General features: G+C 44.8%; 1 protein-coding gene across 1 annotated transcript in view; it reads right to left on the reverse strand.

Annotated features, from left to right (window-relative positions):
- The window catches only part of LOC120063412 (E3 ubiquitin-protein ligase znrf3-like), a 183,941-nt gene that overhangs the window by 22,304 nt on the left and 140,030 nt on the right, over positions 1-21,607 (reverse strand). The window contains exons 3-4 of the mRNA XM_039013778.1: positions 14,312-14,386; positions 3,241-3,372 (exon numbers count right to left, since the gene is read on the reverse strand). Coding sequence (XP_038869706.1) covers positions 3,241-3,372; positions 14,312-14,386 — 207 coding nt within the window. The remainder of the gene's footprint in view (positions 1-3,240; positions 3,373-14,311; positions 14,387-21,607) is intronic.

The raw sequence follows: 21,607 nt of genomic DNA on the forward strand, positions 1-21,607 counted from the left end.
GGGTTACTGTCACGGCCTGACCATAGTTTGCTTTGTATGTTTTATGTTTTGTTTGGTCAGGGTGTGATCTGAGTGGGCATTTTATGTTGTATGTCTGGTTTGTCTATTTCTATGTGTTTGGCCTGATATGGTTCTCAATCAGAGACAGGTGTTTTGCGCTGTCTCTGATTGGGAACCATATTTAGGTAGCCTGTTTTGTATTGTGGGTTGTGGGTTATTGTCTATATGTTAGTTGCTTGTGTCTGCACTGTTGATATATAGCGTCACGTTCGTTTTGTTGTTTTTGTATAGTTTTGTCAAGTGTTCTTCGTTTCTTCTTTAATAAATAGAAGAATGTATTCACTTCACGCAGCGCCTTGGTCCTCCTCTCTTCCACATTACGACGATCGTGACAGGAATGATGGAATGACCACCAAAACAGTCTGTAATGATGGAATGACCACTGAAACAGTCTGGAATGATCACTCAAAAAGTCTGGAATGATGGAATGATCACTGAAAAAGTCTGGAATGACTGAATTACCACTGAAACAGTCTTGAATTACATAATGACCACTGAAACAGTCTGGAATGATGGAATGACCACTGAAACAGTATGGAACGATGGAATGATCACTGAAACAGTCTGGAATGATGGAATGATCACTGAAACAGTCTGGAATGATGGAATAATCACTGAAACAGTCTGGAATGATGGAATAATCACTGAAACAGTCTGGAATGATGGAATGACAACTGAAACAGTCTGGAATGATGGAATGATCACTGAAACAGTCTGGAATGATGGAATGATCACTGAAACAGTCTGGAATGATGGAATAATCACTGAAACAGTTTGGAATGATGGAATGACAACTGAAACAGTCTGGAATGATGGAATGATCACTGAAACAGTCTGGAATGATGGAATGATCCCTGAAACAGTCTGGAATGATGGAATAATCACTGAAACAGTCTGGAATGATGGAATGACAACTGAAACAGTCTGGAATGATGGAATGATCACTGAAACAGTCTGGAATGATGGAATGATCACTGAAACAGTCTGGAATGATGGAATAATCACTGAAACAGTCTGGAATGATGGAATGATGGAATGACCACTGAAACAGTATGGAACGATGGAATGATCACTGAAACAGTCTGGAATGATGGAATGATCCCTGAAACAGTCTGGAATGATGGAATGATCACTGACACAGTCTGGAATGATGGAATAATCAATGAACCAGTCTGGAATGATGGAATAATCACTGACACAGTCTGGAATGATGGAATAATCACTGAAACAGTCTGGAATGATGGAATGACAACTGAAACAGTCTGGAATGATGGAATGATCACTGAAACAGTCTGGAATGATGGAATGATCACTGAAACAGTCTGGAATGATGGAATGACAACTGAAACAGTCTGGAATGATGGAATGATCACTGAAACAGTCTGGAATGATGGAATGACAACTGAAACAGTCTGGAATGATGGAATGATCACTGAAACAGTATGGAATGATGGAATGATCACTGAAACAGTCTGGAATTATATAATGACCACTGAAACAGTCTGGAATTATGGAATGACCACTGAAACAGTCTGGAATTATGGAATGACCACTGAAACAGTCTGGAATGATGGAATGATCACTGAAACAGTCTGGAATGATGGAATGATCACTGAAACAGTCTGGAATGATGGAATGACCACTGAAACAGTCTATAATGATGGAATGATCACTGAAACAGTATGGAATGATGGAATGATCACTGAAACAGTCTGGAATGATACCTGAAACAGTCTGGAATGATGGAATGATCACTGAAACAGTCTGGAATGATGGAATGATCACTGAAACAGTCTGGAATGATGGAATGATCACTGAAACAGTCTGGAATGATGGAATGACAACTGAAACAGTCTGGAATGATGGAATGATCACTGAAACAGTCTGGAATGATCACTGAAACAGTCTGGAATGATGGAATGATCACTGAAACAGTCTGGAATGATGGAATGATCACTGAAACAGTCTATAATGATGGAATGATCACTGAAACAGTATGGAATGATGGAATGATCACTGAAACAGTCTGGAATGATACCTGAAACAGTCTGGAATGATGGAATGATCACTGAAACAGTCTGGAATGATGGAATGATCACTGAAACAGTCTGGAATGATGGAATGATCACTGAAACAGTCTGGAATGATGGAATGACAACTGAAACAGTCTGGAATGATGGAATGGTTACTGACACAGTCTGGAATGATGGAATAATCAATGAAACAGTCTGGAATGATCACTGAAACTGTCTCCAATGAGTTAATGACCACTGAAACTGTCTGGATTGATATAATGACCACTGCACAGCCTGGAATGATGTAGTGATCACTGAAACAGTCTGGAATGATGTAATGACTGAAACAGTCTGGAATGATGTAATGACCACTAAAACAGACTGGAAGAACAAATCATATACACATCATGTGTTGATGACTAATAAACACGCACGCACACACACACGCACACACACACACACACACACACACACACACACACACACACACACACACAGGGTTTGAAGAACAGAACTGGGAATAGATGCACCCCTGGCTACATCCATTGATAAATTGACTGTGTGAAATTGAAATGTGATATAACTAAGAATAGAGAGTGGCTCAGATTTCCCTGTTAGAGTGTCTTCCCATATCTGAAGCTGTTAGCTGTGGGACTTGAGTCAGTCAATGCTTTGTGAAGTGTGACAGTAGGGTTTAAATGGGAGTCATAATAACTAAAATATGACTTGGCTTGTGTATTCACTTGCAATTGTGTACACACACACACACACACACACACACACACACACACACACACACACACACACACACACACACACACACACACACACACACACACACACACACACACACACACACACACACACACACACACACACACACACACAGTTATTCTCGTCTGCTTTGGTTTTGCTCAGTGTAGTGCTCGTGGCGGCAGGTAGCCTACATGTTAGAGCGTTGGTCCAGTAACTGAAAGGTCACTGGTTTGAATTCCTGGGCCGACAAGGTGAAAAATCTGTTGATGTGCCCTTGAGCAAGGCACTTTAGCCTAATTTACTCCAGAGGCACCGTACTACTATGGCTGACCCTGTAAAACAACACATTTCACTGCACCTATCTGGTGTATGTGACAATAAAACATCTATATTTATTTTTAATGTTTACCCTTGGTGGTCTGTGCTGGATCCTGGCGCGGGCCACTTTCTGCTTGTTGACTATGTTCATCAGCTTAACAGCATCGGCCCCCTTCACATAAACCACTGGCCTCTTCAGAGGGTCCTCTGCTAACTTGTTTAGCTACAGGAGAGGAGAACACACAGACACACACATTAGGACATGTATACAGGACAACACACGTTACCCTTAATGATGAATAACAACTGTCTGCTCAGCTTCAACATAGTCTCTCATTTCATCTCCTGTAGGATGGAGAGAGAGAGAGAGAGAGAGAGAGAGAGTAGAGAGAGAGATAGAGAGAGAGAGAAATATTGGCAATAGAAACCGGCAGACATAAAAAGACATGGCTACCCAAAGAGGAGCGTGTATGTGGTCACTGCACGACAGGGGAGGTAGAAACAGAGATGCACTTTCTCCTTTACTGTGATAAATATTCCTCACCAAGAGATTCATTATTCACAGAAATGACTACATTTATTCCAAATTTTAACTTATTAAACCCAGAGGAAAAACTAAAAATACTCATGGGCGAAGGAGCAATGGCTCCTCTTGCAGCCAAATATGTATTTGCCTGCCATAGCCTGAGGGACACTGAATAATAACATCTGCATAGTAAGCAGTAACTTACTTATTATGACTGTTATTGTTATTACTGTTATTGTTATTACTATTATTATTGTTGTTTATCATTCCAAATAGTAGTGGTATGGGTGGTAATGGTAATGATAGCAGTTTAATGATGGTGGTGGTGGTAGTGGTGGTAATGATGATAGTAGTTGTAGTACCGATGTAATGGTGAAGATGACCGTTATTTAGTTATAAGTTAGTTATAGTTTAATTTTTTTATTTTTTATTACAATGTATATTGTATACATTGTTGCTTTGGCAATATTGACACAATGTTTTTCATGCCAATAAAGCAGCTTGAATTTTGAATTTTTGAGAAGAGAGAGTAGAGAGAGTAGAGAGAGAGAAGAGAGAGAAGAGAGAGTAGAGAGAGTAGAGAGAGTAGAGAGAGTAGAGAGAGAGAGAGAGAGAGAGAGAGAGAGAGAGAGAGAGAGAGAGAGAGAGAGAGAGAGAGGTGGAAACTGTGGTCGTCCTCTACAGCGGGATGGAGGAGGGAGGGATGGAGGAGGGAGGGAGAGATGGAGGAGGGAGGGATGGAGGAGGGAGGGAGAAATGGAGGAGGGAGGGAGGGATGGAGGAAACTTTCAACCGGTTCTCCCGGCGAGTCGGAGTCAGAGGCCGAGCCTTCTCTGGTCTCTACTCCTCCCATTATGGGGTCTGAGACGCCGAAGCCTCCCACCATTAGCTCTGACAAATTGAAAACCCTAGTCATTGGCGACTACATTACCTGTAATATTAGACTTAAAACGAATCATCCAGCAATCATACACTGTTTACCAGGGGGCAGGGCTACCGACGTTAAGGCTAATCTGAAGATGGCGCTCGCTAAAGCTAAAACTGGCGAGTGTAGAGAGTATAGGGATATTGTTATCCACGTCGGCACCAACGATGTTAGGATGAAACAGTCAGAGGTCACCAAGCGCAACATAGCTTCAGCGTGTAAATCAGTTAGAAAGATGTGTCGGCATCGAGTAACTGTCTCTGGCCGCCTCCCGGTTAGGGGGAGTGATGAGCTCTACAGCAGTCTCTCACAACTAAATCGCTGGTTGAAAACTGTTTTCTGCCACTCCCAAAAGATAGAATTTGTAGATAATTGGTCCTCTTTCTGGGACTCACCCACAAACAGGACCAAGCCTGGCCTGTTGAGGAGTGATGGACTCCATCCTAGCTGGAGGGGTGCTCTCATCTTATCTACGAACATAGACAGGGCTCTAACTCCCCTAGCTCCACAATGAAATAGGGTGCAGGCCAGGCAGCAGGCTGTTAGCCAACCTGCCAGCTTAGTGGAGCCTGCCACTAGCACAGTCAGTGTAGTCAGCTCAGCTATCCCCATTGAGACCGTGTCTGTGCCTCAACCTGGGTTGGGCAAAACTAAACATGGCGGTGTTCGCCTTAGCAATCTCACTGGAATAAAGACCTCCTCACTTCCTGACATTATTGAAAGAGATTGTGATACCTCACATCTCAAAATAGGGCAACTTAATGATAGATCCCTCACTTCAAAGGCAGTTATAGTCAATGAACTGATCACTGATCATAATCTTGATGTGATTGGCTTGACTGAAACATGGCTTAAGCCTGATGAATTTACTGTGTTAAATGAGGCCTCACCTCCTGGTTACACTAGTGACCATATCCCCCGTGCATCCCACAAAGGCGGAGGTGTTGCTAACATTTACGATACCAAATTTCAATTTACAAAAAAAAAACTACGTTTTCGTCTTTTGAACTTCTAGTCATGAAATCTATGCAGCCTACTCAATCACTTTTTATAGCTACCGAGTTCCCTGAATTCCTATCGGACCTTGTAGTCATAGCAGATAATATTCAAATTTTTGGTGACTTCACATGGAAAAGTCCACAGACCCACTCCAAAAGGCTTTCGGAGCCATCATCAAATCGGTGGGTTTTGTCCAACATGTCTCCGGACCTACTCACTGCCACAGTCATACTCTGGACCTAGTTTTGTCCCATGGAATAAATGTTGTGGATCTTAATGTTTTTCCTCATAATCCTGGACTATCGGACCACCATTTTATTACGTTTGCAATCGCAATACATAATCTGTTCAGACCCCAACCTAAGGAGCATCAAAGGTCGTGCTATTAATTCTCAGACACCCCAAAGATTCCTTGATGCCCTTCCAGACTCCCTCTGCCTACCCATGGATGTCAGAGGACAAAAATCAGTTAACCACCTAACTGGGGAACTCAATTTAACCTGGCACAATACCCTAGATGCAGTTGCACCCCTAAAAACTAAAAACATTTGTCATAAGAAACTAGCTCTCTGGTATACAGAAAATACCCGAGCTCTGAAGCAAACTTCCAGAGAATTGGAACAGAAATGGTGCCACACCAAACTGGAAGTCTTCCGACTAGCTTGTACTGTACTGTGCAGTATCAAAGAGCCCTCACTGCTGCTCGATCATCCTATTTTTCCAACTTAATTGAGGAAAATAAGAACAATCCAAAATTTATTTTTGACACTGTCGCAAAGCTAACTAAAAAGCAGCATTCCCCAAGAGAGGATGGCTTTCACTTCAGCAGTAATAAATTCATGAACTTCTTTGAGGAAAAGATCATGATCATTAGAAAGCAAATTACGGACTCCTCTTTAAATCTGTGTATTCCTCCAAAGCTCAGTTGTCTCGAGTAAGCACAACTCTGCCAGGACCTAGGATCAATGGAGACACTCAAGTGTTTTAGTACTATATCTCTTGACACAATGATGAAAATAATCATGGCCTCTAAACCTTCAAGCTGCATACTGGACCCTATTAACCCTATACTGGACCCTCCTATGTTGAACATAATAAACGTCTCTCTATCCACCGGATGTGTACCAAACTCACTAAAAGTGTCAGTAATAAAGCCTCTCTTGAAAAAGCCACACCTTGACCAAGAAAATATAAAAAAACTATCGGCCTATATCGAATCTCCCATTCCTGTCAATTGTTTTTGAAAAAGCTGTTGCGCAGCAACTCACTGCCTTCCTGAAGACAAACAATGTATACGAAATGCTTTATTCTGGTTTTAGACCCCTTCATAGCACTGAGACTGCACTTGTGAAGGTGGAAAATTACCTTTTAATGGCGTCAGACCGAGGCTCTGCATCTGTCCTCGTGCTCCTAGACCTTAGTGCTGCTTTTGATACCATCGATCACCACATTCTTTTGGAGAGATTGGAAACCCAAATTGGTCTACACGGACAAGTTCTGGCCTGGTTTAGATCTTATCTGTCGGAAAGATATCAGTTTGTCTCTGTGAATGGTTTGTCCTCTGAAAAATCAACTGTAAATTTCGGTGTTCCTCAAGGCTCCGTTTTAGGACCACTATTGTTTTCACTATATATTTTACCTCTTGGGGATGTCATTCGAAAACATAATGTTAACTTTCATTGCTATGCGGATGACACACAGCTGTACAGTTCAATGAAACATGGTGAAGCCCCAAAATAACCCTCGTTGGAAGCCTGTGTTTCAGACATAAGGAAGTGGATGGCTGCAAACTTTCTACTTTTAAACTTGGACAAAACAGAGATGCTTGTTCTAGGTCCCAAGAAACAAAGAGATCTTCTGTTGAATCTGACAATTAATCTTGATGGTTGTACATTCATCTCAAATAAAACTGAAGGACCTCGGCATTACTCTGGACCCTGATCTCTCTTTTGACGAACATATCAAGACTGTTTTAAGGACAGCTTTTTTCCATTTTCGTAACATTGCAAAAATCAGAAATTTTCTGTCCAAAAATGATGCAGAAAAATGTATCCATGCTTTGTTACTTCTAGGTTAGACTACTGCAATGCTCTACTTTCCGGCTACCCGGATAAAGCACTAAATAAACCTCAATTAGTGCTAAATACGGCTGCTAGAATCCTGACTAGAACCAAATTGATCATATTACTCCATTGCTAGCCTCCCTACACTGGCTTCCAGTTAAGGCAAGGGCTGATTTCAAGGTTTTACTGCTAACCTACAAAGCAATACATGGGCTTGCTCCTACCTATCTTTCCGATTTGGTCCTGCCGTACATACCTACACGTACGCTACGGTCACAAGGCGCAGGCCTCCTAATTCTTCCTTGAATTGCTAAGCAAACAGCTGGAGGCAGGGCTTTCTCCTATATAGCTCAGTTTTTATGGAATGGTCTTCCTACCCATGTGAGAGACGCAGACTTGGTCTCAACCTTTAAGTCTTCATTGAAGACTCATCTCTTCAGTAGGCCCTATGATTGAGTGTAGTCTGGCTCAAGAGTGTGAAGGTGAACGGAAAGGCACTGGAGCAACGAACCGACCTTGCTGTCTCTGAGTCACTGGCTTACTGGTGCTCTTCCATGCCGTCCCTAGGAAGGGTGCGTCACTTGAGTGGGTTGAGTCACTGACGTGGTCTTCCTGCCTGGGTTGGCGCCCCCCCCCTTGGGTTGTGCCGTGGCGGAGATCTTTTTGGGCTATACTCGGCCTTGTCTCAGGATGGTAAGTTGGTGGTTGAAGATATCCCTCTAGTGGTGTGGGGGCTGTGCTTTGGAAAAGTGGGTGGGGTTATATCCTGCCTGTTTGGCCCTGTCCGGGGGTATCATCGGATGGGGCCACAGTGTCTCCTGACCCCTCCTGTCTCAGCCTCCAGTATTTATGCTGCAGCAGTTTATGTGTCGTGGGGCTAGCGTCAGTCTGTTATATCTGGAGTATTTCTCCTGTCTTATCCAGTGCCCTGTGTGAATTTAAGTATGCTCTCTCTAATTCATTCTTTCTCTCTCTCTCTCGGAGGACCTGAGCCCTAGAACCATGCCTCAGGACTACCTGTCATGATGACTCCTTGTTGTCCCCAGTCCACCTGGCCGTGCTGCTGCTCCAGTTTCAACTGTTCTGCCTGCGGCTATGGAACCCTGACCTGTTCACTGTGATTACTATTATTTGACCATGCTGGTCATTTATGAACATTTGAACATCTTGGCCATGTTCTGTTATAATCTCCACCCGGCACAGCCAGAAGAGGACTGGCCACCCCTGATAGCCTGGTTCCTCTCTAGGTTTCTTCCTAGGTTTTGGCCTTCTAGGGAGTTTATCCTAGCCACCGTGCTTCTACACCTGCATTGCTTGCTGTTTGGGGTTTTAGGCTGGGTTTCTGTACAGCACTTTGATATATCAGAAGAAGAAGTAAGAAGGGCTATATAAAACATTTGATTTGATTCTCTCTCTTTTCTGCCTTCTGTGGGCCTATGCAACTGGGTCCTGGACTTCCTGACGGGCTGTCCCCAGGTGGTGAAGGTAGACAACATTATCTCCTCCACACTAATCCTCAACACGGGGGCCCCACAAGGGTGCATACCCAGCCCCCTCCTGTACTCCCTGTGACTATTAAAACCTACCCTAACCAGAAACCGTGGATAGATGGCGGCATTCGCGCAAAACTGAAAGCGCGAACCACCGCATTTAACCATGGAAAGATGACTGGGAATATGGCCGAAGCCTCAGAGGGTGGGTCGCTCAGCGTAACGCACCATTGGCTGCACACTGCCTGCCCTCCAGGACACCTACAACACCAGGTGTCGCAGGAAGGCCAAGAAGATCATCAGTGACCCCAGCCACCCGAACCATGTCCTGTTCTCCTTGCTTCCATCACTAAGACGTGGGCAGTATAGGAGCATCGTGGCAGAGACTGTTAGACTGGCCAATAGCTTCTACCCCCAGACCATCAGGCTGCTGAATAGCCACCACTAGTCAGCTACCTGCCCCCCCCCCCCCCCCTCTTCCCCCCACAATGGACAGTTACCCTGCCCCTACCCCATATGGACATGTAAATTGTTACAGTTGTAAATATTGATATATATAATATATATATATGTATATATTATTATTTAGATTATTGTTTTATTCACTTCTCTTTTTGACCTGCAGTGTTGGAGCTCGGAGCTGAATAATTTCATTGTACCCAGCAATTACATCTGTGACTAATAAACTCATCTTATCTAATCAGTTTCTCTTTTGGCCTCCGTCCCTCCCTGCCCTCAGTACTCTCTACAGTTTCTCTAGTGGGACTCCTCCATTGGACTGAGCCCCTCTGTAGTCTGCTCCCTCCCTGCCCTAGTCTGTCATTTAAAAATCCCAGGGGAAATACCAGAGATATTCACCATTTCTATTTCTTCCCCTGTCGTCATGTTTCCAAGTGAAATATGCTCTCTCTGATTAAAGTATAGCGTACGGCTATTTAACATCTCTTCCTCTGCTTCTGCTGTTTTTCCCCCGCAAGAGAGTCAATATAGACCAGGCTCTCAAAGGGCTAACACTGCTAGCATCCATGTCAATGTGATAATACCGTTATGCTATACGTAAAGTATATACACCAGATACCTCACGATAAAGGAAAGTGTTGCTACTTCAGTTCAACCAAGGTACAAGAACTAAAGAACAAACTGAATGTGTATAGAAGAGATATTCTCAATGTCAAACGGAACGTCAATAAAGATCTTCCCCATTATCAAAAACCAACATGTTTAACTCAACGTTAAAGACTTTGATAATAAAATACATATAGTTAGTAGATAGATCATGTAAACAGGGAGAAAAAGAGGTCAAAAACATTAACTTCATAACCCTCTCTCTAACTCCTCCTCCCTACCCCTCGGCCTTGTGTCTGTGTCGATTGGGCAGCTGCAACTGGAAACCCTCTCAGGGGAATTTGACCTTGGGGGCCACGCTGACTTTCATGTGGTCCCCTCACAAGCCTTTTATCTCTGTGAGTCTCTGCTACATTGCTGCTTACAGCCTGGAGGCCTGAACACAGAGGAACCTGCAGGTCCGGGCCTGGTGCTGTGGGCCTGGTGCTGTGGGCCTGGTGCTGTGGGCCTGGCTGAATACCACAGGAGAATTCTTCTCGCTCTCTCTGAGAAAGCTGCTACTGCCTCTCCCTGCTGCCGCACCAGTGGAGGGTGGAGGAGAGACTTCTGTATCACAGGCAGGAAGAGAGCTCTTTTGTGGATTTTGATAATTAGCGTGTATCGGTCTAATCCTGCTCTACATGCATTATTTGGTGTTTTACATTGTACATTGGACTAACAGTGAAATACTTACTTACGGGCCCTTCCCAACAATGCAGAGAGAAAGAAAATAGAGAAATAATAGAAAAGTAATAAGACGTAATAATAAATACACAATGAGTAACGATAACTTGGTTATATAAGCGGGGTACCAGTACCAAGTTGATGTGCAGGCTATGAGGTATTTGAGGTAGATATGTACATATAACTAGGAATAAAGTGACAGATAATAAACAGTAACAGCAGCGTATGTGATGAGTCAAAAAAGTTATTGCAAAAAGGGTCAATGCAGATAGTTAAATAGTCAACCAACAGCTACCCAGACTAACTAATTAGCAGCTGTGGGTAGTTGTCGTGCCCTCTTCACGACTGTGTTGGTGTGTTTAGGTCCTTAGTGATTAGGCCCCGAGGAACGTGAAGCTCTCGACCCACTCCACTACAGACCCGTCAATGTGAATTGGGGCGTGCTCGGCCATCCTTTTCCTGTAGTCCATGATCAGCTCCTTTTTCTTGCTGACGTTGAGGGACAGGTTGTTGTCCTGGCACCACACTGCCAGGTCTCTGAGGCTTGCTACTTTCGTGTCATTTGCAAACTTAACGATGGTGTTGGAGTCATGTGCGGCCACGCAGTTGTGGTTGAAAAGGGAGTATAGGAGGGGACTAAGCACACACCTCTGAGAGGCCCCCGTGTTGAAGGTCAGCATGGCCACCTGGGGGCGGCCCGTCAGGAAGTCCAGGATCCAGTTGCAGATAGAAGTGTTCAGTCCCAGGGCCCTTAGCTTAGTGATGAGCTTGGAGCTGAGCTGTAGTCAATGAACAGCATTCTCACATAGGTGTTCCTTTTGTCCAAGTGGGAAAGGGCAGTGTGGAGTGTGAATATTATTATTTGACCATGCTGGTCATTTATGAACATTTGAAAATCTTGGCCATGTTCTGTTAAAATCTCCACCAGGCACAGCCAGAAGAGGACTGGCCAGCCCTCATAGCCTGGTTCCTCTCTAGGTTTCTTCCTAGGTTCTGGCCTTTCAAGGGAGTTTTTCCTAGCCACCGTACTTCTACACCTGCATTGCTTGCTGTTTTTGGCTGGGTTTCTGTTTGCTATACAGCGCGTTAAGTGCATCGATTTGTGGTGGTAAATAGAAATGTCATGACGTTGCCCTCTTTGGGTACAGCAAGCCCCATCCCCCTCTCCCTGCCTCCTACACAGGCTGCTGTGGTCAGAGAGGTCGTAAATTCCGGGAGGAGATGATCTCCTCATGGCCACAGTATAGAGACAGAGTGAAGTTTCATAGAGAACAAAGGAATTTCTTCCACCTCACAGAACTTGAGGTCCGAACAACATTTATGTTCCGGAGAAGGTATAAAAGATCGGGGAAGAATCCAGCTACGAACTGGTCCGTTTGGTACAAGTTTGTAAAACTTATGAGAGATGGTGCGGCCACATTACCATAACGCTGTTTATATAATAGCCTCAGATATGAGGTTTACATCTAATTGTTGTATAAGATGAATGAGTGAGGATGATACTGTTTGTAAAATTGTGTAATGTGATTTTGGACTGTTTAATGAAGGAAACTCCAATTTCCTTTTGAGTTTAACTAAATCAGAGGACCGCCCATGAGCCCAGTCAGGGTCGGGCATCCTGGGACAGGCCCTTCTCTGCAACAGGCCCTTCTCTGCAACTCCCGAATAAAACCCCAATTTTGAGAATGTCTCAACAGACCATGTTTTCTCTCAATCACGAGAGGACAAAGGTTGCAGACCAGCTTACCTCAATAAAGAGAAGGCCAATGTTTGAGACCAGCCTGCTGAATCTTTTAACCACACCACGTGGTTAAACTCTTAGACTATCGATAACGACAGAATAAGAACACGTCTTTGATATTAATTACTAGTCTGCAGCTAGGAATTCGGTATCATTGAACGCGAAGCCCGACAACCGCCGAAACATCTATTCTATAACGACATGAATGAATGTCACTCTGAACTATCCATTCTAACCATGACAGAGAGAGAGCGAGAGGACGGAAAATTCTACAAAAGAAACAAACTTTTCAACAGCGATCAAGACGACACACTGAGCGTAAATATATATATTGATTGCAATTGTTCCCGAATGAGTGAGCGTTCATGTGCAAAGGATTAGCATTTCAATTGTTATAATTATCAACTCTGTCGTGACTTCTCATCTGACCACCACTCCCCTTTTGTCCAACAAGCCGCCATGCCGGTTTAGCCCACTAGGGCACATTCCCCTATCATTTCTTGTAACTATATTTACTTTGTTTGTTTGTGTGTGCACTTCTGTGATTGTTTAGTTAGTTAATAAATAAATGATTTAAGACAATTGATGTATGGATGACTCATAGTGAAGACTGGGTTCGTGCAGATAACCAACAATTTACGACGTTTGGAATGAGACTAACGTGAGGTAAAATAAATAATTCATTAATTCGAAGACTAATTGATCAGATATAAAATATCTGAAAAGTTATATTAGGAAAATTATAACTTTGTAATCTGAATATTTTCCTTGGTGCCCCGACTTCCTAGTTAATTACAGTTACATGATTAATCAGTTTAATCGCGTAATACTAATTACAGAGAATCTTTGATAAAAATTAAGTCTTCAGTTAATGATAGTAAAGACACGACAGAAGGCTACGAAAACTATAGATGAAAATTATTTTTGTAAATGGTCTATAGCTTATCATGAGATACTCTAAATCAGGTGAGCAGAACCTCCAGACTTCATTAATATTAGAGATTGTGCATCTGCTGTTGTTAACAAAGAAACACACCAACCCTCTTGACCCGACGCTGCCGTTCTGTCCTGCCGATGCATAGAAAGACAAGCTACGTGTATATTATCCATGTCCTCGTTCAGCCAAGTTTCCTAGAAACATATGGATATTACAGTTCTTCAGGATAGTCTTGAACGGAGCTCGCCCAGTTTATTCTCTGGTGGTTGTTAATTTGCTAATAGAACATCGGGAAGAGACGGTTTATTTACAGTCGCAGTTTCATCAGGATGTAGTCCTCTATCGCCGCCTCTTTCTCTTCAGAGTGTCGGGGGTGAGGGCCTGGTCCGAGGTGAGCAGTATGTCCTGCTCCGACCGACTCTTGAAGTAGAAATCTTCATCCAAATCAAGGGTAGTGATCCCTGTTCTGATGTCCAGATGCTCTTTTCGGTCATAGAAAACGATGGCGGAAACACTATGTAACAATGTAGTTAAGAACCGCGCAAAAACACACAAAATAGCAGAGTTGCACAGGTGCCCGTTAAATGGCCGCTATACATCCCACCCCCATTCTTGAGTGGAGACTTGGAATGTGAGTGCCCAATGGGTGTATGGAAATATGGAAACCATGTGTGTGTGTGTGTGTGTACTGACCTGATCAATGGCATCAGAGTTTTCGGACACGTCAAAAATGACAGCCGTCGCCCCTCTCTGAACTGCTCGTTTCGCCTGCAGAGAGAACAACAGTCATTAGAGACACAGAGAGAACAACGGCCAATAGAGACAGAGAAGAACAACAGTCATTAGAGACACAGAGAGAACAACAGCCGTTAGATACACAAAGAGAACAACAGCCACTAGAGACACAGATAGAACAACAGCCATTAAAGACAGAGAGAGAACAACAGCCATTAAAGAGACACAGAGAGAACAACAGCCATTAAAGACAGAGAAAGAACAACAGCCTATAGAGACAGAGAGAGAACAACAGCCAATAAAGACACAGAGAGAACAACAGCCATTAGAGACACAGAGAACAACAGCCATTGGAGAGACAGAGAACAACAGCCATTAGAGACACAGAGAACAACAGCCATTAGAGACACAGAGAACAACAGTCATTAGAGACACAGAGAGAACAACAGCCAATAGAGACAGAGAAGAACAACAGTCATTAGAGACACAGAGAGAACAACAGCCAATAGAGACAGAGAAGAACAACAGTCATTAGAGACACAGAGAGAACAACAGCCGTTAGAGACACAGAGAACACCAGTCATTAGAGACACAGAGAACAACAGCCATTAGAGACACAGAGAACAACAGCCATTAGAGACACAGAGAACAACAGTCATTAGAGACACAGAGAGAACAACAGCCATTAGAGACACAGAGAACAACAGCCATTAGAGACAGAGAAAGAACAACAGCCATTAGAGACACAGAGAGAACAACAGCCAATAAAGACAGAGAGAGAACAACAGCCATTAGAGACACAGAGAACAACAGTCATTAGAGACACAGAGAGAACAACAGCCATTAGAGACACAGAGAACAACAGCCATTAGAGACAGAGAGAGAACAACAGCCATTGGAGAGACAGAGAACAACAGCCATTAGAGACACAGAGAACAACAGTCATTAGAGACACAGAGAGAACAACAGCCATTAGAGACACAGAGAACAACAGCCATTAGAGACAGAGAGAGAACAACAGCCATTGGAGAGACAGAGAACAACAGCCATTAGAGACACAGAGAACAACAGTCATTAGAGACACAGAGAGAACAACAGCCATTAGAGACACAGAGAACAACAGCCATTAGAGACAGAGAGAGAACAACAGCCATTAGAGACACAGAGAACAACAGCCATTAGAGACAGAGAAAGAACAACAGCCATTAGAGACACAGAGAACAACAGCCATTAGAGACACAGAGAACAACAGCCATTAGAGACACAGAGAGAACAACAGCCATTAGAGACACAGAGAGAACAACAGCCATTAGAGACACAGAGAGAACAACAGCCATTAGAGACACAGAGAACAACAGCCATTAGAGACACAGAGAGAACAACAGCCATTGGAGAGACAGAGAACAACAGCCATTAGAGACAGAGAGAGAACAACAGCCATTGGAGAGACAGAGAACAACAGCCATTAGAGACACAGAGAACAACAGCCATTAGAGACACAGAGAGAACAACAGCCATTAGAGACACAGAGAACAACAGCCATTAGAGACAGAGAGAGAACAACAGCCATTGGAGAGACAGAGAACAACAGCCATTAGAGACACAGAGAACAACAGCCATTAGAGACACAGAGAGAACAACAGCCATTGGAGAGACAGAGAACAGCCATTAGAGACAGAGAGAGAACAACAGCCATTAGAGACACAGAGAACAACAGCCATTGGAGAGACAGAGAACAACAGCCATTAGAGACACAGAGAACAACAGCCATTAGAGACACAGAGAGAACAACAGCCATTGGAGAGACAGAGAACAGCCATTAGAGACACAGAGAACAACAGCCACAGAGAGAACAACCATTAAACTCTTAGTCCACGTTTTGGCCTCAATGATATTTTCCATCAATTAGTCTTTTGAGTAATCACCTCAGATATTTTCACATTCAATCTTTTTCAGATCTGATTGGTCAATAGCCCAATTAGTTAAAAAAAGATCAGAATTGGGCTGCCTGTCTAAACGCAGCCAGAGAGAAGAACAACCATTAGAGACACACAGAGACCAGTAGTTTGAACATAATTTACCAGTCCAAAGTTTGGACACACCTACTCATTCAAGGGCTTTTCTTTATGTTTACTATTTTCTTCAATGTAGAATGAAAGTAAAGATAGCAAAACTATGAAATAACACACATGGAAACATGTAGTAACCAAAAAAGTGTAAAAAATGTAATATTCTTCAAAGTAGCCACCCTTTGACTTGATGACAGCTTTGCACACTCTTGGCATTCTCTCAACCAACTTCACCTGGAATGCTTTTCCAACAGTCTTGAAGGAGTTCCCACATATGCTGAGCACTTGTTGGCTGCTTATCCTTCACTCTGCGGTCCAACTCATCCCAAACCATCTCAATTGGGTAGAGGTTGGGTGATTGTGGAGACCAGGTCATCTGATGCAGCACTCCATCACTCTCCTTCTTGGTCAAATAGCCCTTACACAGCCTGGAGGTGTTTTGGGTCATTGTCCTGTTGAAAAACAAATGATAGTCCCACTAAGCGCAAACCAGATGGGATGGCGTATCACTGCAGAATGCTGTGGTAGCCATGCTGGTTAAATGTGTCTTGAATTCTAAATAAATCACAGACAGTGTCACCAGCAAAGCACCCCCACACCATCACACCTCCTCCTCCATGCTTCACGGTGGGAACCACCCATATGCAGAGATCATCCGTTCACTAACTTTGCGTTTTACAAAGATATGGCGGTTGGAACCAAAAATCTCAAATAAGTACTCATCAGACCAAAAGACAGATGTCAACTGGTGTCCATTGCTCGTGTTTCTTGGCCCAAGCAAGTCTCTTCTTATTATTGGTGTCCTTTAGTAGTGGTTACTTTGCAGCAATTTGACCATGAAGGCCTGTCTCCTCTGAACAGTTGATGTTGAGATGTGTATGTAATGTTACTTTAAATCTGTGAAGCATTTATTTGTGCTGCAATCTGAGGCTGGTAACTCTAATGAACTTATCCTCTGCAGCAGAGGTAACTCTGGGTCTTCCATTCCTGTGGCGGTCCTCATGAGAGCCAGTTTCATCCTAGCGATTCATGGTTTTTGCGACTGCACTTGAAGACACTTTCAAAGTTCTTGAAATTTTCCAGATTGACTGACCTTCATGTCTTAAAGTAGTGATGGACTGTCGCTTCTCTTTGCTTATTTGAGCTGTTCTTGCCATAATATGGACTTTCACCAAATAGGGCTATCTTCTGTATACCACCCCTACCTAGTCACAACACAACTGACTGGCTCATACGCATTAAGAAGGAAATAAATTCTACAAATTCCTTTTTAACAAGGCACAGTTGTTAATTAAATGCATTCCAGGTGACTACCTCATGAAGCTGGTTGAGAGAATGCCAAGAGTGTTCAAATCTGTCATCAAGGCAAAGGTGGATATTTGAAGAATCTCAAATATAAAATATATTTTCATTTGTTGAACACTTTCTTGTTTTCTACATGATCCCATATGTGTTATTTCATAGTTTTGATGTCTTCACTATTATTCTACAACGTAGAAAGAATAACACTTGAATGAGTAGGTGTCCAAACGTTTGACTGGTACTGTATATCAACTCCAACTTATTAATTTGAAGCCAATCTTGAAACAATAACTTTGCAGTAGTGAGATAAGGTCAACAAGATGTCACGCCCTGGCCTTAGTATTCTTTGTTTTTTAATGTTTTTTAGTTAGGTCAGGGTGTGGCATGGGGAATGTATGTGTTTTGTAGTGTCTAGGGGTGTTGTATGTGTATGGGGCAGAGTAGAGTGTAGTTGTCTAGTTATGTCTATGGCTGCCTAGATTGGTTCTCAATCAGAGACAGCTGTCATTCATTGTCTCTGATTGGGAGCCATATTTAAGGCAGCCATAGGCAGTAGGCTTTTGTGGGTAGTTGTCTATGTCTATGTTCTATGTTGCATGTGTGCACTTAGTTCTGTTTAGCTTCACGATCGTTTGTTTTGTTCATTTTGTAAGTGGTTGTTTTTTTCCTTCATTAAAGAAGATGTATTTTTCACGCGCTGCGCCTTGGTCCTCTCTCTCTCACGAAGACGATCGTGACAGAACTACCCACCAACCATGGATCAAGCAGCGTGAGAGGAACCAACAACAGCGGCAAAGAAACCAGGACTCGTGGACATGGGAGGATGTTTTGGACGGCAAGGGTTGCTACACATGGGAGGAGATCCGAGCTGGAAGAGATCGCCTCCCATGGGAACAGCTGGAGGCGATTAGGAGAGCAGAGGCAACCGGAGAGAGGAACCGGAGTTATGAGGGTACGCGACTAGCAAGGAAGCCTGTGAGTAAACCCCAAAAATTTCTTGGGGGGTGGCTTAAAGGGAGAGTGGCGAAGTCAGGTAGGAGACCTGCGCCTACTCCCTGTACTTACCGTGGAGAGCGAGAGTACGGGCAGACACCGTGTTACGCAGTAGAGCGCATGGTGTCTCCTGTACGAGTGCATAGCCCGGTTCGGTACATTCCAGCTCCACGTATCGGCCGGGCTAGATTGAGCGTTGAGCCGGATGTCATGAAGCCGGTCCAACGCATCTGGCCACCAGTGCGTCTCCTCGGGCCGGCTTACATGGCACCAGCCTTACGCATGGTGTCCCCGGTTCGCCTACATAGCCCAGTGCGGGTTATTCCACCTCCCCGCACTGGTCGGGCGACGGGGAGCATACAACCAGGTAAGGTTGGGCAGGCTCAGTGCTCAAGGGAGCCAGTACGCCTGCATGGTCCGGTATTTCCGGCGCCATCTCCCCGCTCCAGGCCAGTACCACCAGTGCCTACACCACGCCTCCTGTGCGTATCCAGAGCCCTGTACGCACTGTTCCTTCTCCCCGTACTCGCCCTGATGTGCGTGCCCTCAGCCCGGTAACACCAGTGCCGGTACCACGCACCAGGCCTATAGTACGTCTTGAGAGTCCAGTGTGCCCTGTTGTTGTTCCCCGCACTAGCCTGAAGGTGCGTGTCCTTAGCCCGGTACCTCCAGTTCCGGCACCACGCACCAGGCCTACAGTGCGTCTCAGCCGGCCAGAGTCTGCCGTCTGCCCAGCGGCGCCTGAACTGCCCGTCTGCCCAGCGGCGCCTGAACTGCCCGTCTGCCCAACGGCGCCTGAACTGCCCGTCTGCCCAACGCCGTCTGAACTGTCCGTCTGCCAAGCGCCGCATGAACTGCCCGTCTGTACTGAGCCTGCAAAGCCGCCCGTCTGCCATGAGCCTGCAAAGCCGCCCGTCTGCCATGAGCCTACAGAGCCTTCCGCCAGACAGGAGCCGCTAGAGCCTTCCGACAGACAGGATCAGCCAGAGCCTTCCGCCAGACAGGATCAGCCAGAGCCTTCCGCCAGACAGGATCAGCCAGAGCCTTCCGCCAGCCATGACCAGCCAGAGCCGTCATCCAGCCATGACCAGCCAGAGCCGTCATCCAGCCATGACCAGCCAGAGCCGTCATCCAGCCATGACCAGCCAGAGCCGTCATCCAGCCATGACCAGCCAGAGCCGTCATCCAGCCATGACCAGCCAGAGCCGTCATCCAGCCATGACCAGCCAGAGCCGTCATCCAGCCATGACCAGCCAGAGCCGTCATCCAGCCAGGATCCGCCAGAGCCAGCCAGCCAGGATCCGCCAGCCAGCCAGGATCCGCCAGCCAGCCAGGATCCGCCAGCCAGTCCGGTGCTGCCCCTCAGTCCGGTGCTGCCCCTCAGTCCGGAGCTGCCCCTCAGTCCGGTGGGGTTAATTTGGAGGGTGGCCATTTGGAGGAGGCTACCAAAGCGGGTATTGACAATGGTGGAGTGGGGGCCACGTCCCGCACCCGAGCCGCCGCCATGATGGGGCCCACCCCGGACCCTCCCCTTTCTATTTCAGGTTGTGCGGTCGGAGGCCGCACCTTTGGGGGGGGTACTGTCACGCCCTGGCCTTAGTATTCTTTGTTTTTTTATGTTTTTTAGTTAGGTCAGGGTGTGACATGGGGAATGTATGTGTTTTGTAGTGTCTAGGGGTGTTGTATGTGTATGGGGCAGAGTAGAGTGTAGTTGTCTAGTTATGTCTATGGCTGCCTAGATTGGTTCTCAATCAGAGACAGCTGTCATTCATTGTCTCTGATTGGGAGCCATATTTAAGGCAGCCATAGGCAGTAGGCTTTTGTGGGTAGTTGTCTATGTCTATGTTCTATGTTGCATGTGTGCACTTAGTTCTGTTTAGCTTCACGATCATTTGTTTTGTTCATTTTGTAAGTGGTTGTTTTTTCCTTCATTAAAGAAGATGTATTTTTCACGCGCTGTGCCTTGGTCCTCTCTCTCTCACGAAGACGATCGTGACACAAGAGTTAGTTTTAGTAAGGTTAAGGCTAACTCGGTGTTAAAGTAATATATTTAACCAGTTTGTTTTAAATGTCCCCAAAACCTCACTCTCACTCCCAGCCACCAGAGGGGGTTGTGTGACTTTGAATGGCCTGAATCCAGCAGACAGCTAGGCCCAGCAGCAGAGAGAGGAGAGACAGAGAGAGAGAGAGACAAACAGAGAGAGGTGTATTGTGTATTGTCTACCTCACTTGCTTTGGCAATGTTAACACATGTTTCCCATGCCAATAAAGCCCCTTGAATTGAATTGAATTGAGAGGGAGATTGAGAGACAGAGAGAGAGGGAGGAACAGAGAGAGAGAGGAAGGAACATAGAGGAACAGAGAGAGAGGGGAGGGAGAGAGAGAGAGACAGAGAGAGAGAGGGAGGGAGAGAGAGAGAGACAGAGAGAGAGGGAGTTTGAGAGACAGAGAGAGAGAGAGGAACAGAGAGAGAGGGAGAGAGAAAGAGAGGAACAGAGAGAGAGAGAGACAGAGAGGAACAGAGAGAGAGAGACAGAGAGAGACAGAGACAGAGAGGAACAGAGAGAGAGATAGAGCCAGAGAGAGGGATGGAGACAGTCGGCTCCCAGTCCATGGACAGGTCAACAACTCGATAATAACATTGGAAGGATGAGCACAAGTGGTCTGTCCCTCAACTCTCTTTATACATGATGTCACTAGAGAAAGAGCTGCGTCTCAAATGACAGCCCTTTCCCTATAAAGTGCTCTACTTTTGATCAGGGCCCATAGGGTCAAAAGTAGAAATATAAAGGGAATAGGGGACTATTGAGACCACCCTTAAAGCTACATCTGATTCAAATTACACAGTATGATAGTGTTTTACTGTATATAGACTACACACCATATACAT

Source organism: Salvelinus namaycush, chromosome 18 (assembly GCF_016432855.1).
Source record: "Salvelinus namaycush isolate Seneca chromosome 18, SaNama_1.0, whole genome shotgun sequence".
Lineage (NCBI taxonomy): Eukaryota > Metazoa > Chordata > Actinopteri > Salmoniformes > Salmonidae > Salvelinus > Salvelinus namaycush.